Source organism: Theropithecus gelada, chromosome 2, assembly GCF_003255815.1.
Source record: "Theropithecus gelada isolate Dixy chromosome 2, Tgel_1.0, whole genome shotgun sequence".
Lineage (NCBI taxonomy): Eukaryota > Metazoa > Chordata > Mammalia > Primates > Cercopithecidae > Theropithecus > Theropithecus gelada.
In genome coordinates, this window is record NC_037669.1 from 161,819,959 (window position 1) to 161,838,436 (window position 18,478).

The following is an 18,478-nucleotide window of genomic DNA, read 5'->3' on the forward strand; positions in this document are numbered from 1 at the left end:
CTTACTTCTTTGACTCAGCATGAATTTGGTGGTGCCCATCACTAATTCATTTTTATTACTGCTGAATTCAGACCTTTAGGGGAGAGAAGACATAAATCAAATAATCACCTAATTAAGTAATTACAACATCATCAAGTTAACCTAAGTACAACTGAAAATACATTACCTTGTTTGTTAACAATGCAATCAATATGACCTTGGTGTACAGTGGGGGAGACTATAGGGTCATGATTGAGCTTGTGGGAAATAAATGAAAATAACTGTTAGCGAAGAGTGACTCCAAAGAACCTCTGTCCTCACAGTAATTTTTTTAATGTGTCAGATGCTGATGGGAGGCACTCTTCCTTAGCTCTTTACGCCCATCCCTTACACTTAACAGAGGAAAGGATCTGTGAGGCTGGTACCCCTTTCCTGCCCACTGTCGACGGCAACACCCCCGCCCTGCACCGCCACCGCCACCGCCACACAGACGGCGGTCTGTGGGCAGCTCGGACGTGGCACCTGCCCTCAGTCGCCCAATCCCGGGGGCCGCGACGGTCACGTGCACCGCGACAGGCCTTTTTGCCCCGCCCCCAGGGCCCCGCTCCTGCGTGGGCCCGGCCCCGCCCACAGCCCGCGCAATCCCGCGAGCCTGGCCTCGGCCGCCCCAGCTTCTAAGGAGCCCGCGAGGGCCAGGCTGCGCCTGCGTGGGGCGGCTGGTGGGCGGGGCGAGGGCCGCTGGGGCCGCGAAGTGGGGCTGCTCTGCGGGCTGCGAGCCGGGTCTGCACTGAGGGGCGCGGCGTCGCGGTGGGCCCCAGCCCGGCAACGGGAAGGCGAGCTCTCCTCCCCTCACCGCCCAAAGTAAACTTTGCCGCTCCTTCCGCGGCCCTCCCGAGTCCTCGCCGCCGCCAGGCCGCCGCGGTCCGCGAAGAGCCGTCCTGCGTCAGGGCCTCGTTCCCGGCCCCGGCGCGGGGCCTCTGCGCCATGGACGCCACGGCGCTGGAGCGGGACGCCGTGCAGTTCGCCCGTCTAGCGGTGCAGCGCGACCACGAAGGCCGCTACTCCGAGGCGGTGTTTTACTACAAGGTAGGGCCGGGCCCGCCGCTTTGGTCGGAGTTGCTCAGTCCGGAGTCCGGCTTGGGCCTGCGGCCGAGGAGCGGGGTCCAGGTGCCGAGGGAGCGGTCCCGGCTTTCCTTATCCCTCATTCGCTTCCCGACCCTCCTCTTTTTGGGAGCGGCGAGCCAGACTGCAGAGGCCCACGCTGAGGCTGCGGAGTGGGGGGACTGGGTCGCGGCTTGCAGCCGCCGCTTCTCCAGCTGTAGTCCTGACTGGCAGATGCCCACGGTTGAGCCGCTTTGGGGGGCAGGTGTTAGATGTGGGTAGTTAGTAGCCAATTCTTGCTGTCACGTGGCTTTGATTTACAGCTAGCGGGAAATGGCCTGTGATATATATCAAAATAATGCATGCTCGTTAAATTTAAAAAGAAAAACCATTTATCATATCATTTGATATACAGTCTTGCGTCCTTAGTGATCTGATATTTTCTGAGAAATGTGTTCTTAGGCCGTTTTGTTCAGTGCTAACACCATAGAATGCGCTTACACTATCCTGAATGGTGCAGCCTACTCCACACCCAGGCTGTATGGCATAGCCTGTTGCTCCTAGGTTACAGGCCTGCGCAGCGTGTTACTGTACTCAATGGTGTGTGCAGTTACACGCAATGGTATTTGTGCATCTAAACGTAGAAAAGGTACTGTAAACATGCAGCATAAAAGATAAAAAATACTACACCAGTTGTGGGGCACTTCCCCACGAAAGGAGCTTGCAGGACTGGAAGTTGCTCTGAGTTGATGAGTAGTGGTGAGTGAATATGAAGGCCTAGGACATTCACTGCTCTACTCTACTGTAGCCTTTGTAAGCAGTGTACCCTTAGCCTACGCTAAATTTTTTTAAATTTTTTTTCTTCAATAAAAAATTAACCTTAGCTTACTGTAATCATTTTACTTTATAAACTTTTGAATTTTCTTTTTAACTTTTTTGTAATAGCTTAAAACAAACTTATTGTACAGCAATAGAAACTTTTTTTATATATCTTTATTTGGTAAGTTTTTTGTTTCTTTTTTTTTTTTTAACTCTTTAGTTAAAAACTAAGGTACACAGTAGCCTAGGCATACACCGGGTCAGGATCATCAATATTACTGTCTTCCATCTCCAATCTTGTCCCACTGTGAGATCTTCAGGGACAATAACAGGAATGAAACTGCCATATCCTATGATAACAGTGTCTCCTGAAATATCTCCTGAAGGACATGCCAGAGACTGTTTTATAGTTAACTTTTTTTATAATAGGAGTACACTAACAATACATAGTATAGCATAGTAAATACATAAACCAGTAACATAGTTGTTGATTATCAAGTATTATGTACTCTACATAGTTGTATGTGGTAGACTTTTACACCACTGGCACCCTAGTAGGTTTGTTTATACCAGCATCACCACAAACATCTGAGTAAAGTGTTGTGCTATGACATTTTGACCGCTATGACATGACCAGGCAGTAGGAATTTTTCAACTCCGTTATAATCTTATGGGACCACTATCATATATTAAGTCTGTTGTTGACTGAAATGTTATTTGGTATGTAACTGTATATTTTTGTGTGTGGTTTTTTTTTGGTTTTTTTTTTTTTTTGCGTATATGTATATACTTTTTTTTACACAAACTGGTTTATACTGTTTTTAGTAATAACTACACAGTAGTTCATTATGTGGGTGTACCATATTTTGTTTTTTTTAAGAGACAGGGTCTTGCCCTGTCACCCAGGCTGGAGGGCAGTGGCCCAGTAATAATAGCTCATTGCAGCCTCAAACTGCAAAACTCAAAATAATCCTCCTGCCTCAGTCTCCCAGTTAGTGGGACTACAGGTGGACACAACCACACCTGGCTAATTTTTTTTTTTTTTTTTTTGTAGAAATGGAGTCTCTCTGTGTTGCCCAGGCTGGTTTCGAACTCCTGGGTAAAGCGTTCTTCCCACCCTAGTTTCCCAAAATGCTGGGATTACAGGCGTGAGCCTCCGTGCCTGTCCAGTTTACTATAATTAATTTACAGACTCTTGGGCATTCAGTTCATTTGTTTTTTCAACATCATAAGTAACGATGTAGTTCATATCCTTATAATTAATTCTTATGACTAGTGCAAATTTTTGCCTGAATTTTCTTTTGGATAAATTACCGGGGGCAGAATTGCTAAATCAAAGGGTATGAGCTTCTACATTCCACTCTCTTCTCTCCAATTCTGAGGATTTGCAAATATACCCCTCCAGCTCTAGCTAGATTTGGAGGGAGCTGTGTCCTCATGATATTGTCACCTCTTCTTTTAGAAAGCGTATCAGACTTTGATAATACTGTACAGTACTAGTAATTTTTTTCACAAGTGTATGTGCTGTCAATAAAGTGTGGTTTGTTTCAGATTAATATTTTGTTGCTTTCATTTTATAATCTATTTTTTCCTTTTTTCTGAGACAGAGTTTTGCTCTTGTTGCTCAGGCAGGAGTGCAGTAGCGCCATCTCAACTCACTGCAACCTCCACCTACCGGGTTCAAGCGATTCTCCTGCCTCAGCGTGTTGAGTAACTGAGATTAAAGGCATGCACCACCTAATTTTGTGTTTTTAGCAGAGACCGAGTTTCTCCATGTTGGTCAGGCTGATCTCGAACTCCTGACCTCAGGTGATCCGCAAGCCTCGGCCTCCCAAAGTGCTGGGATTATAGGCGTGAGCCACCGCCCCTGGCCTATTTTTTTCTTTTTTTATTGATATGTAATGTACATAGTTTCAGGGTACATGTAATTTAATACATTAATATAATTTTTAAGATAAATCAGCATACTTGGGATAGCCATCACCTTAACTGCTTCGCAGCTGAACTGTGCAGCAATTATTACTGAATATTATCACTTTAATATTTATGCCAGGAACATTTGAATTAATCTAGCTATTTTGAAATGTACAATCAAATATTATAAACTCTGGTCACTCTCCAATCTATCTAACAGTAGGTCTCATTCTATTATAATCTGCTTTATATTTAAAGAGTTTTGGTGCATTTCAGAATCCTTTCTTTTAGACTTTTTTGACAATTTCACAAGGCATTGTTTAAGAGAAAAATTGTGTGTGTTTTGTGAAATAGCTTTGACAAATAACAGGTTAAAATAGTGCTATATAAAAACAGATCTTATTAAAGCAAAAGAAACTACTGTGCACTGCCCCTTGTTTTCCTGTAGGCTTACATATATGTCACTTAGGAAGAAGTTTTCATCCTTGAGAAAGCCAAAAAAAGTGTTTGTACTTCTAGAAATTATTTATGTAAGCTTCATCAGTTTAGTATTTAGTGTTTTCTGCCCAGTCCTTTCTATAAGCTATTTCTTTCTTGTCACTTTTGAATGTAAATGAAATGAGTAAAATAAAATTGGCACCAGCAGTGTTTTAAATTGGCTTTATTTTTTTTTTTTAGAGACAGGGTCTCATTCTGTCACCCACGCTGGCGGGCAGTGGTGAGATCATAGCTTACTTTAGCCCATTCCTGGGCTAAAGCAATCCTCCATGCTTAGCCTCCTGAGGAGCTGGGACCACAGGTGTGCACCACCATACCAGGCTCTTTTTTTTTTTTTTCTAGAGATGGGGATTTCACTATGTTGCCCAGTTAGTCTTGAACTCCTGGCCTCAAGCAGTTCTCCTGCCTCAGACTCCTAAGTAAAAAAAGGCTTTTTTTTTTTTAAAGCAAAATAATTATTTGGAAATTAATAATCACATACAAGATAACTGAAGGGACAATATGTGTGTATTATCTACTTATATAATTTACATGTATCAAAAACATTCCATTTATTGGATTTGAGTATAGCTATAATGTATTTAGATAATGATGGCATTTGAGATATATTTAATATTTACATGTAAAGTTATACTTTCCTCCTCCGAAATATCTGAGTTACGGAATCTGAGGAAGTCATATCTTTTCTACCCCACTGCCTTTAGGCTGAATTTTCATTGTGGTTAAAACTGCACTTTTTTCTTCCTTCCTTCTTTCCTTCCTTCCTTCCTTCCTTTTTTTTTTTTTTTTTTTGACAGTGTCTTATTCTGTCGCCCAGGCTGGAGTGCAGTGACTCAATCACAGCTCCCTGCAGCCTCCACCTCCCGCCTCAGCCCCCTGAGTGGCTGGGACTACTTTGTAGAGACAGGGTTTCACCATGTTACCCAGACTGAAAACTGCACTTTTCTTAACTTAATTTTGTTAGGTTCAGTTAAACAACTCCTGCTCAAATAACTGGATTCAAAAAGTGATGTTCAGTAGATGGCATCTTTGGAAACAGGCATGATGACCCATGAAGTGTACATGCTTGGGTTACTGCAGAGAAGGTGCTGTTACTTGTAGAAATTTCTCTTTGCTTTTTTAGGTGGTAGCATTGGTAACCTTCCTGGAATGGTGATGAGGAGAATGGAAACACCTCCTTCTAGCCGTAGCGTAACTGGCTATGGAAGTTATGGAATAACTGGAAGAAGAATCCAGATTTTCTTAATTAAAATAAGTTTAATTTACACAACTAAAATCTGCTTTAAAATGTGTCTGTCATCCTTTGTCAGTATTTTCTGTGGAGAAAACTGTTATCCTTTTACTGTGAGATAGTTAACCTTTATAATCTCTTGTAATGTTTTCTTGGTGATTTTGTTTTAGCAGTTATTACTCGTTTTAGTGCTTTAAATGCTCAATTCACATTTTTTTTTAGTGTGAATTACTTGCAATCAGTTCACGTTTTCAAGGTGTATGATTTTAAATCTAATCTATTGCATAAGGAAAAAGGAAAACAAAACATGTAAACTACAGCTATTCTAAAGAAGTGTTTATAATCAATTCCTCATGCGTGAATTCATAGATTTTCAATGACATGTTAAAATTGAGAGAGAGCCTGGATAGCTCCTACGGTAGAGCATCAGACTTTTAATGTGATGGTCCAGGGTTCTAGTTCCTGTTTGGACGTGTCCTGTGGCTTTTAGCACCTAATTCTGACTCCATCTTTGAAAAAGCAAAAAAAAAAAAAAAAAAAAAAAAGTGTCATTTGGACCAGGTGTGGTGGCTTGTGCCTGTAATCCCAGCACTTTGGGAGGCCGAGTTGGGCAGATCACTTAAGGCCAGGAGTTCAAGACCAGCCTGGCCAACATGGCAGAACCCAATCTCTATTAAAAATACAAAAATTAGCCAGATGTGGTGGTGTACACCTATAGTTCCAGCTACTCGGGAGGCTGAGGCACAAGAATCACTTCAACCTGGGAGGTGGAGGTTGCAGTGAGCCGATTGCGCCACTGCACTCCAGCCTGGGTGACAGAGTGAAACTCTATCTCAAAAAAGAAAAGAGAAAGAAAATCGAGAACATTCAATACTGAAGAAAACATTGGAAGATTGTATAACTATTTTATGAAAAAAATTACTGTTAATATTTTAAAGACTTTCTTGTTTTGTCATTCATGGAAACCAATATTGAATGAGAATGTGGTAAAGAAAATTCAAGTTGTAATACATCTATTGCATTCCTTTGAATTCTTTCATTTTTAGGAAGCTGCACAAGCCTTAATTTATGCTGAGATGGCAGGATCAAGCCTAGAAAATATTCAAGAAAAAATAACTGAGTATCTGGAAAGAGTTCAAGCTCTACACTCTGCAGGTTAGTAAAGGACTAAAATTGTCACTCTTTCTTTTTCTTTTCTCCCATCATGTCTTTCCCCCTATGTTTGTTTCTCTTCATTTTTATCTTTGAATCTTGATGCTCACTCTGTTGCTGCTTACTCCACTTTTGGTAATCACCTCTTTAAAAATCATTTAGAAACGAGTCATAGATCTTTGAAGAGGAACCTTATAGATAATATAGTCCAGTTTCCTAATTTCCCAGAGTGCAGAGATGGTGAATTATCTACGTTCAAACAATTTATCATTGGCAAAGTTAGGATTAGAATTCAGTTAAAGTCTGCTTTGAAAATATCTGTCTCCTGTCTCTTCTTTATAAAATTAAGTGACTGTTCCTCTTCAGTGTTTGCAGACTTCAGCAGTAGGTTCACAGTGTCTTCTCTGTCGGTGTCTTCTACTTTCAAACCTTTGCTAAACTCTTTTAAAGCATATTTTGGAAAAGTCACATGTAAGCAGAGACTTGGAACTACTTGTATTTGTTTTTGTAAACGGCACAACAGGTACAATAATAGAAGTATACATAGTCTTAATGGTCACAGTTTTGTTAGAGGTAACTGATGTTGACATTGTATTTACAAATACATTGATTTCTCTAGGGGCTCTTTTTAACCCTCTTTTTCTGTTGCTGCATGATAAAGCCACAAGCAGAAGAATATTTATTCTCATGGACTTTGTGCTACTTTTTACCTCTCATTCTGAGTAGATATGAGCAGTTACAACAACATCATTGGGATAAAGTAGATTTAATCATTGGATTCCTTGTTATGACAGTTCCCTTAAAAACAAGGCAGTTTACTTTAATACAGTGCCCAGAAATTGAATGTATTGAAAAGTGTACTGCCTGTGTTATTGGAACCTCACTTGAAACAAATTGTTGATTCATGTATTCAAAATATCATACAAAATTCAAAGGAACTTTCTTTTCCCAGCCAAGTAAATGAAGTTCTTAAATTTAACTGCCCAATAATTAGGAACTTTGTTTCATAACCAGTGTTTTCAAATAAAATTATCTTTGAAGTAGGGAAGGTAGTCTTTCATGTTTACTTCCATGATCTCCCTGTTTTTTCATAGATAGTTTTCTTCATTTCAGCAACTATGTATTGAATACATGTTTTGGCTATATGGTAAGTACAGGGTAATAGATGAGTGACAGTCCATGCCCTACTTCATCAGGTGTGGAGAGAGAACAGTATCAGCATTGCACTATCATGGAAACCCCTTTCTGAAGCATGCTAAACTAAATGTTAAAGCAGAATGCTCTAGAAAGGGGAGATAGTATGGTGATATTATTCCAAGAGTAGAATCTCTGGCGGCCAAAGGTGTATTTCCATCTTTCTCTTCCGTATGTACACACAGTCAAGCGCATTTATGCCATAGGCTCTTGATTCCAGTAAGATTGCTCTTTAAACCGTTGAAATCCTTGTGACAATTGGAAAAAAAAATATGAATCATTTTTTTCTAAGGAATTTTAAAAGTTATTCTTACTTTGTATTAAATACAGCTAAGCCTAAAAACTTACATGTGATTTTTGGGAAATAAATTCTAAACATTGATATATATGTGATATTCAGACATCAAATGAGACACCCCAATCTTTTGAAGAATAAAGACTTGCCAGTGAAATAAAATTCAAAAAGGATTTTTTTTTTTTTTTTTTGAGATGGAGTGTCGCTCTGTCACCCAGGCTGGAGTGCAGTGGCGTGATCTCAGCTCACTGCCAAGTTCTGCCTCCAGGGTTCATGCCATTCTCCTGCCTCAGCCTCCCCAGTAGCTGGGACTTCAGGTGCCTGCCACCACACCCAGCTAATTTTTTGTATTTTTAGTGGAGATAGGGTTTCACCATGTTAGCCAGGATGGTCTTGATCTGACCTCATGAGCCACCCGCCTCAGCCTCCCAAAGTGCTGGGATTACTGGTGTGAGCCACCATGCCTGGCCTTAAAAAGGACTTTTAAAACATAACATAGCTTGTTTTACTAACTTCTTTCTGCTTTTGTTGAAGAAATGGAGTATAATCTCTAGACAATTAAAGGATTTTCTTATTTAATTATTATTGTAAGCAGAAAAGTCCTTTTTCAAATAAAAATCCTGTTAGAAGCCCTAAGTTTTAAAACAAGGTAGTCTGCTGACAGTTAAGAGACTCCTGAGAGAGAGTTGATTTTGGGGTGGGGAAAGGTAATTTCCCCGTAATTTTAAACATAATTTAAAATTAACCAGTGTAGGCTGGCACAGTGGCTTATGCCTGTAATCCCAACACTTTGGGAAGCTGAGGCAGGAGAATCACTTGACTCTAGGAGTTCAAGATCAGCCTAGACAACATAGACCTCATCCCTACAAAAAATCAAAAATTAGCTGGGCATGGTGGTGTGTGCCTGTAGTCCCAGCTCCTCGGAGGCTGAGGCAGGAAGACTGCTTGAGCCCAGGAGGTCAAGGCTGCACTGACCCGTGATTGCACCCCTGCACTCAGCCTGGATGACAGAGTAAGACCCTGTCTCGAAAAATAAAAAGTAAAATTAACCATCATAGTACAGAGTTCAAGAGTTGGAATTAAAAGATCCATGTTGAGTCTCTACCCTTTCACTTGTAGCTGTGAAATCTTAGACCAGATCAGTGCTTCTCAGTAGGAAGTGATTTGCCCCCCAGGGGACATTTGGCAATTTCTGGAGAAGTTTTTGGTTTTCACGCTGCTGGGTGGCAAGGAATATGCTTCTGGGATTTAGTCGGGTAGAGGCCGGGGATGTTGCTAAAAAGTCTCCACAACAAAGAATTATCCAGCCCAAAATGTCAATAATGCCAGGCTGAGAAACACTGGGATAGATATTTCAACATTTTTGAGCTTTGGTATCTTTTTCTTGAATGGAATTAGTATATACTTCAGAGAGGCATTTAAGAAGGCTAAAGTTTTGAAAACATCAGCACAAACTGGGCACAGTGGTGAGTGCCTGTAGTTCGAGCTACTTGGGAGGCTAAGGCAGAAGGGTCACTTGAGCCCAGGAGTTTAAGAGTTTAAGACCAGCCTGGGCAACCTAGTGAGACCATGTATCTTTAAAAAAAAAAAAAAAAATCATGTACCTTTAAAGAACTAACAAAATCTCAGACTTTTCTTAAATAGCAAGTTTAGCAAGATATAATTTCCATACCATAAAATTCACCCGCTTAAAGTATATAATTCAGGTGTTTTTAGCCTATTCCCAGAGTTGTGCAGTCATCCCCGCCACCTAATTTTAGAATGTTTTCATCACCCCAAGAGAAACCTCTTAACCATTAGCAGTCAGTCCCCATTCCTCCCTCCCCCTTGCCACCACTAATCTTGCTGTTTCTATGGATTTGCCTATTCTGGATATTTCATACAAATGGAATCATCCAATGTATGGCCCTTTTGCCATCTGGCTTCTTTCACTGAGTTTGATGTTTGCAGGATTTATCCATGTCGTAGGTTGTATCAGTACTTCGTTGCTTTTTATGGCTGAGAAATATTTCATTGTATTGATATGCTGCATTTTTTTATCCATTCATTAGTTCTTGGAGACATTTGGGTTGTTAACACCTTTTGGCCATTGTAAATAATGCAGTTAAGAACATTCATGTGCATGCAGTGGCTCATGCCTGTAATCCCAGCACTTTGGGAGGCCGAGGCAGACAGATCAGTTGAGGCCAGCAGTTTGAGACTAGCCTGACCAACAGGGTGAAACCCCGTATCTACTAAAAATACAAAAATTAGCCAGGCGTGGTGGTGCACACATGTAGTCCCAACTACTTGGGAGGCTGAGGCACAAGAATTGCTTGAAAACCCAGGAAGTAGAGCCGAGATGGCTCCAGTGCACTCCAGCCTGGGTGACAGAGTGAGATTCTGCCTCAAAAAAAAAAAAAAAAAAAATCATGTACAGATTTTTGCATAGACATGTTTTTCTCAGTTATCTTTGGAATTCCACCCAGAAGTGGAACTGCTGTGTCGTAGGATGTACCTCCATGTTTAACTTTTTTAAGAACTGCCAAATTGTTTTTCAGAGTGGCTCCACCATTTTACAATTAGCTACACCATTTTACAGTTCCACCGGTGGTGTATCTGGGTTCCAAGTCCTTCACATTCTCATTAACACTTGTTATTGTCTTTTTTTATTTTAGCCATCCTATTGGGCATAAGGTATCATCTCAGTGTAGTTGTGTTTTGCATTTTTTGATGACTAACGTTCAGCAATTTCTTATGTGCCGTTTGACCTTTTGAATGCCGTCTTTGGAGAAATGTCTATTCAGATCCTTTGCCCATTTTTTAACTGGGTTGTCTTTATTGTTGAGTTGTAAGAGATCTTTATATATTCTGGATTCATGTTTCTTATAGATACGATTTTTTTTAATTAAAAACAAATGAAAATATTATTGCAAAGAGAAGTGAAAATATATAACTTATTCTAGGCTCAGGGTAAATAGAAAAACCAGGAACTTTATCATCAGAGCCTAGTATATTACACAGTTTTGTCTGTACAGAAAAAATGTTTTAATTGCCTTAAAATAGATTTCTTAATATTTAGCAATTTCCAAATTTTTGTTTTGTCTTCTGAGGTAGAGGAGCATATGAGGAGAACTCTTATGTTTTAATTTTTAAGTGAAGAGAGTGCCAGTGGGAGAGAGAAATTCAAGGAAATAATTTTTTAAATAAGTAGTGTGTTTTTTAATATTCTTTGTCTCTGATGTCTATTGTGTTATAAATAATTGCAGATTTTTTTTCTTAGACCTTGAGATTAAAAAGAGAAGGGAGGAAGGCTGGGCATGGTGTCTCACACCTGTAATCCCATGACTTTGGGAGGCCGAAATTGGCAGATTGTTTGAACTTAGGAGTTCAAGACCAAGCTGGGCAACATGGCAAAACTCCATCTCTACAAAAAAAAAAAGAAAAGAAAAATTAGCCAGGCATGGTGGTATGCACCTGTAGTCCCAGCTACTCAGGAGGCTGAAGTGGGAGAATCTCTTGAGCCCGAGGAGGTAGAGGCTACAGTAAGCTGTGAATTGTGCCACCACACTAGCCTGGGCAACAGAGCAAGATCCTGTCTCAAAAAAAAAAAAAAAAAAAGGGAGGAAATGTGTCCTTTTTTAAGGATTTTATTTTAACCTTGCTAAGTTTTTTAAATGAAGAATTACAGAGTTTTGTAAATAATATCTTAAATAGTGAAAATAGTGTGTTTTCTGGCTGTGTTTAGATAATAATCCTTCTGTATATGCTTTTTTTCTATTCTAGTTCAGTCAAAGAGTGCTGATCCTTTGAAGTCAAAGCATCAGTTGGACTTAGAGCGTGCTCATTTCCTTGTTACACAAGCTTTTGATGAAGATGAAAAAGAAAATGTTGAAGATGCTATAGAATTGTACACAGAAGCTGTGGATCTCTGTCTGAAAACAGTATGTATAGCTATAGATTACATTTGATGAGTTATGTGAAGACATTTCTTCTCTTGCTAGTGAATTTTACATAACACCTTGAATAAAACAATTTTAACAGAATAAAAAAAATTTTATTATAAATGTAACTAAACTACTCAATAAAAGATGATGAGTAGAAAGTTAATAATGGGTTTTTACATCTTATTAAAATTTTGACAGTATTGAGTCTTAAATTACAAGAACTATTTTTAACCTTTCTATTCTAACAACTAAGATAAACTTACAGAAAGAGTTCACTGTCACAAATCTATTAATTTAGAATAAACTTCCCCTTTTTTCAGTTTGATGCACTTTTTAAAAAATAAGCTAGTGGTTTGGATGAGCCTTATATATTTGCAGTGTAAAATCTGTATGCTGAGTGGTTTTTACTGCTCCCTGCTGAGCCTTGGTTGGAACTCTTAGCTTCAAGGGACATCTAGTGCATAAAAGAGCAGTGTATTTGACAGGAGGAGGAGGTAAAGTAGTTGAGACTGGTGTCCCCAGTGTCTTTCAGAGGACTGGCTTTTTGGCAGAGTCTTTTGCTCAGAGAAACCATCTGGCCTGATTTCTGTAGGTGCCTTGAGACTGTAAATAAGTGCTAGTCTTCCGAGGTTCCTGCCACTCAGCCTTCCACAGCACTATGGTCAAACAGTTCTGGTCCAGTTAGCACTTGTCCACATTAAGTGGTTTTAAAGTTCACCTCAGTGACAGATTTTCAACACATTTTTAAATGATACCTTTAAGGATGAAAATTAATGTCATCTTTGTTTATTCTCAATTTCAACAAGTGTAATATGCCTTGTAAATTTTTTGCTTAGAAATATAGATCAAGCAAATTGAAAAATATGCTTTAAAATGTCTGTCTCTTTCTCTTAAGTCTTATGAAACTGCTGATAAAGCCCTGCAAAATAAACTGAAACAGTTGGCTCGACAGGCACTAGACAGGTGGGTTTGATCACTCAAGTTCTAATCCATGGATGGCACTTAGTGTTATTTAAACAGATTTATCTAAATGTGTTGTAAAGGTTGCAGTAACAAACCTCCATCTTTTAACTGTCATCTGAAACAAATCTACTTTCTACTTCTTAGTGAATTTACCTCCTCTCTCCAGTTCCCTGCTTTAAACTCAAGAAATAAATCAATAAATGTTTTTAGTTTTAGTTTAGAACAGAAAAAACTGTGATATTTGAAATGGAGGACCTCCTTTCTGTTATGTAATATCAGACTTTCAAAGAGAACTTCCAGAGAGCCTTCCATGTCTGCTAAAAATAGAAAACATGAGCATGAACTTGCTTTCAGCCATGTACATACGTCAGGTTATACAATGTGTGTAGCTCTTTTCACCTCTTAGCTGAGAGGTCAACTTTTCAATGAAGCCTGCCCTAACCATTGTTTAAAATTGAATCTCCCCCAGCAGTTGCAACCTGACTATTGTAGTATTTTTCCCATAGCTCTTATTTTCTAAGGTATGTGAGATTTACTAGCTTATTATATTTGTTGTTAATGTGTGTGTCACCTCCAGCCTTCATCCCCCAATTGTTAAGCTCTATGAGGGCAGAGATTTTTGTCTATTTTAAACAGGTGTCTATTGTAACCAAGTACCTAGCAGAGTGCCTGATATGTAATATGTGCTCAGTAGATATTTGCTAAAAAATGAATGAGTTTGCGTAAGCAAATTATATGTCTTGAAAGAGTGTTGTAGACACACAAAAAATAAAAGGGTGGAAATTGCTTTTATACCTGTAGCATGAATTGTCTCCTTTTGAGGCTCTGACCTGATAGATAACTGTACCACCCCAAGCCCTTCTTTTTTTAACTGAAGTAAAATAGTCATCCCTCCTTTTCATTGTCATCTACTAACCTTGAGTTTGTTTCCTCAGATTCATGAAGATATGAGCACTTGACACACAATTGTCTTCTCTATCTTGACTTCTTTCATCTGTCAGAATCATAAGTGACTTTATTACCTGTGTGGCTAACCCATCCAATATTCTCAAGTGCACCCTAAGCAAAGGGTGGGTGAGATAGCCATGGGCTCCTATGAGGATCTTTTGAAACTTACGGATCCACTTTCTAGGAAAATGCATATGAAATTTTTTCGCATATAATTTCAGAGTGTTCTCAAGAATCCTGAGGCTCATATATGCACCTCAGGTTAAGAACTTCTGTTTTTTAGCTTGTTCTTTGACAGAACAAAGTCAAAATTCTGTTGCGTATCATGTGAGGCTGTCTGTGATCTAGCCCCTGGTTTCCTCTCTAGTCTCAAATCCTGCTGCCTCTCGTTTGCACTTCTCACAGGGGCAACATTCATTCTTTTGAAATTACCTGGCTGGGCACGGTGGCTCACGCGTGTAATCCCAGCACTTTGGGAGGCCAAGGTGGGCAAATCACCTGAGGTCAGGTGTTCGAGACCAGCCTGGCCAACATGGCGAAACCGTGTCTCTACTAAAAACACAAAAATTAGCCAGGTGTGGTGGTAGGCACCTATAATCCCAGCTACTCAGAAGGCTGAGGCAGGAGAATCGCTTGACTTGGGAGGCAGAGGTTGCAGTGAGCCAAGATGGTGCCACTACACTCCAGCCTGGGCAACAGAGTGAGACTCCATCTCAAAAAAAAATTTTTTTAATTTAAAAAAGAAATTACCTTAACTCATTATGCTGTTTCATACTTTTGCACATTTGTACATGTTCTTCTGTCTACTTAGAATGCTTCCTTACTGCCCAGGTGAACAACTCTGCAGCTCGAGCATCGGTTCAGAGAACCCTTCTCCAACTCATCCCCACTTGGCAATTCATTAAGTGAATAACTTCTGTTGTACTTTGATTTGCATGTAATACTTTCATCCTCGCATCTTTTATTTTTGATGCAATTGTCTGTCTTTCCCTACAAAACTATGAGTACCTTAAGGGTAGGGATTGTTTTATACATTCTTTTATACCACTTACCTTACCTTGTATAGTGTCTGATTATATAATAAGTGCTCAATTAATGTTGTCAGTAGAATATTGTTTGTAAAAAATGCTTCTCTTTGGAAGTAGCTGAAGTGGTGAAATGTTGATTAGTATGTAAGAATTTTATGTACTAATTTTACTTAAGGGATGCTTGACTGGTTCTTCAAGTAAATGTTGTGTCCTGAAAAGCTTAAATGTGAGTAGAAAAGCTAGAACAGTTGTTTGTTCCTCTCTGTTATAGAGCAGAAGCACTGAGTGAGCCTTTGACCAAGCCAGTTTGCAAAATCAGGTCAACAAATGTTAAGCCAAAGCCACCTCCAGTGAGAGCACATTTTCCCCTGGGAGCTAATCCCTTCCTCGAAAGACCTCAGTCATTCATAAGTCCACAGTCATGTGATGCACAAGGACAGAGATACACAGCAGAAGAAATAGAAGTACTCAGGTAAATAAGTTTACAATTATTTGTAATGAAGAATTTTATTAACGTCTGCAGAATTTTATTTTCATTAGGTTTGCTGAATTGTATTCAGATTTTTCCTATAGTGTATTGTGCTATTATTATGTAATTATACCATCATGTAGTCACAACTTGAAATAGTTAAAATTTTAGTTCTGATGTATTTTATTATTTTCATTTGTATTTTTTGAGACGGCGTCTCACTCTGTTGTTCAGGCTGGAGTGCGGTGGTGTGATCTCGGCGCACTGCAACCTCTGCCTCCTGGGCTCAAGCAATTCTCCTGCCTCAGCCTCCCAAGTAGCTGGGACTACAGGTGTGTGCCACCACACCTGACTAATTTTTTTTTTTTTTTTTTTTTTTTTTTTTGTAGAGACAGGGTTTTATCATGTTGGCCAGGCTGCTGTCGAACTCCTGACCTCAGGTGATTCGCCTCCCTCAGCCTCCCAAAGTGCTGGGATTACAGGCGTGAGCCATGTGCCCAACTTTAGTTCCAATATATTTTCATATTAGCGTTTTTGCTAAACATAATACACTTTGCTGAAAATCCTAGCATTCTGTGAAATTGAGCCACTAGAGGTTAAGGAGCAAAATGTGCTATAGCAGACCACTCTTAATCTAAGGAACTTTGTAACCAGAGCCCTAATGGGGGAAAGATGTTACTTTGAAATAGGAGTCTAGGTGGTGTGCTGGCAGCTCACTCCTGCAATCCCAGCATTTTGGGAGGCAGAGGGAGCAGATCACTTGAGCTCAGGAGTTTGAGACCAGCCTGGGCAACATGCCAAAAGCCCATCTCTACTAAAAATACAAAAAATAGCTGGGTATGATGGTGTGCGCCTGTAATCCCAGCTACTTGCGAGGGTCACTTGAGCCCAGGGGGTGGAGATTGCAAAGCTGAGATCACGCCACTGCGCTCCAGCCTGGGCAACAGAGGGCGATCCTGTCTCAAAGAAAAAAAAAATGCATATATATGTGTGTGTTTGTGTGTGTGTATAAAGTTTTGCTTTAAAAGGTTTTACGTGCACCAAAAAGAAAAAAAGAATATATGACAGAAACCTCATTACAAAGCCTAAACTATGTACCATATGGCTCTTTACAGAAAACATTTGCCAACCCCTCATCTAGGCAGCCAGCTTAGTGTGTCTGAAAGCAGTCTCAGAGGATATTAAAAATGTAAAACACGGCTACTCTGGGCACACTGCCTATGGAGTAGCCCTGCTCCACAAGGAGCAGTACAAAAAAAAATGAAATGTAAAACATAATAATGTGGAAATTCTTGATTGCTCTCTGAACCAGTGTAGATAGGGTAAGTCTCTGAGCCAGGGTGGCTTTTTTTTTTTTTTTTTTTTTTTTTTTTTTTTTGAGACGGAGTCTCGCTCTGTCACCCAGGCTGGACTGCAGTGGCCGGATCTCAGCTCACTGCAAGCTCCGCCTCCCGGGTTCACGCCATTCTCCGGCCTCAGCCTCCCGAGTAGCTGGGACTACAGGCGCCCGCCACCTCGCCCGGCTAGTTTTTTGTATTTCTTAATAGAGACGGGGTTTCACCGTGTTAGCCAGGATGGTCTCGATCTCCTGACCTCGTGATCCGCCCGTCTCGGCCTCCCAAAGTGCTGGGATTACAGGCTTGAGCCACCGCGCCCGGCCAATCAGGGTGGCTTTTTTAAAGTGAGCACTGCATAAAGTTCAGTCTGCTTAGAGCTGTATAAGTCACGTAGGTGTTCATCTTTTTATTTTCTAACATTGAGCTGAAAGGGCTTCTGCCTAGGTAGCAGCCATCTGAGAGCATTCTTCTTTCCTTTCCTGCTGAAGATTTTAATTGTACTCCTGCTAATCTGTCCCTTTGTCTAGGAAAAATTGCCTGTGCACCAACACAACAATGCAGGACAAAGAAGCATAGTTTTGAAGCTAAAAACTAAATTAATAACAGTCCAACACTTTTCCATATGCCACCTTCACATGTTTGAAATTCCGTACTACACCAAAACAACTCTGTATTCCACCTAACAAAATGCAGCTAGCCTTCATGCGAGTGAAAAGTTTTCATCATCTTTCCAAAATAAGGCTGTACATAGTCTCAACAATCATTTCATCTATTCCTGGCTATATTAAGTAGTCCTCAGATTTCCTGACTATGTTACCTAAAGACTAAATTCTGAAGTTACTCTCTGCAACTTCTTGTAAATAGAATAAGGGAGAGAAATAAATACAAAAAGGAAATAGTTAATATAGATAAACAAGAATATACACAAAACAAGGAGAATGCAAAGCTACTACAAACCTTATTTCTTTAATTTGTCAGTAGACCATAGCTGATATCTATGACACTTCCTTCCTCCACTACCCATTTCATATCCTCCTAACCAGAAAATGTGAAGAGCATATATTTCAGAATTGTAAATGTCATGTTTTTTTATTCCAAAATAACTTAAGCAATTTATTCCTCCCTTTAGGCTTAGGATAGAATTGGTTTTGTGTCTTGGTGTCAAGGACACTTTCATTACCTCTTGAATAGTCTTGTCTTCTTGTGGGTATTAGCCTTAAAAGAATATTCTTACTGATTTGAATTATTTTCTGATATTCAATTGTGTTATGAAAATATTGTCCAAAGATATATCAACAACATGAAGTTGTCAGTTTAATTTTAATATAGTATCATACCTTGTCATTTAAATTTTAAAGAGTTGAAATAAGATTGGCAATTAAGGTAAACTTGAACATTTAGGGGTTTTTTTCTCGTGTTTGATAGGACAACATCAAAAATAAATGGTATAGAATATGTTCCTTTCATGAATGTTGACCTGAGAGAACGTTTTGCCTATCCAATGCCTTTCTGGTAAGTAAGCACTGTTGCAGTTTTTAATTCCAATATTTTGACTTTTCAGTACTTTGACGTTCAATTTAATAGCCTTGAAATTAAAAATTTTAATAAACAAATTTGTTGGAAT

General features: G+C 39.7%; 1 protein-coding gene across 1 annotated transcript in view; it reads left to right on the forward strand.

The window, feature by feature from the left end:
* The first annotated feature begins 695 nt into the window (after positions 1-695).
* Positions 696-18,478, forward strand: part of CAPN7 (calpain 7) — a 47,054-nt gene continuing 29,271 nt past the window's right edge. The window contains exons 1-6 of the mRNA XM_025377542.1: positions 696-1,065; positions 6,589-6,697; positions 11,949-12,106; positions 13,005-13,072; positions 15,320-15,520; positions 18,280-18,366. Of these exons, the coding sequence (XP_025233327.1) occupies positions 964-1,065; positions 6,589-6,697; positions 11,949-12,106; positions 13,005-13,072; positions 15,320-15,520; positions 18,280-18,366 (725 nt within the window). The 5' untranslated portion in view covers positions 696-963. The remainder of the gene's footprint in view (positions 1,066-6,588; positions 6,698-11,948; positions 12,107-13,004; positions 13,073-15,319; positions 15,521-18,279; positions 18,367-18,478) is intronic.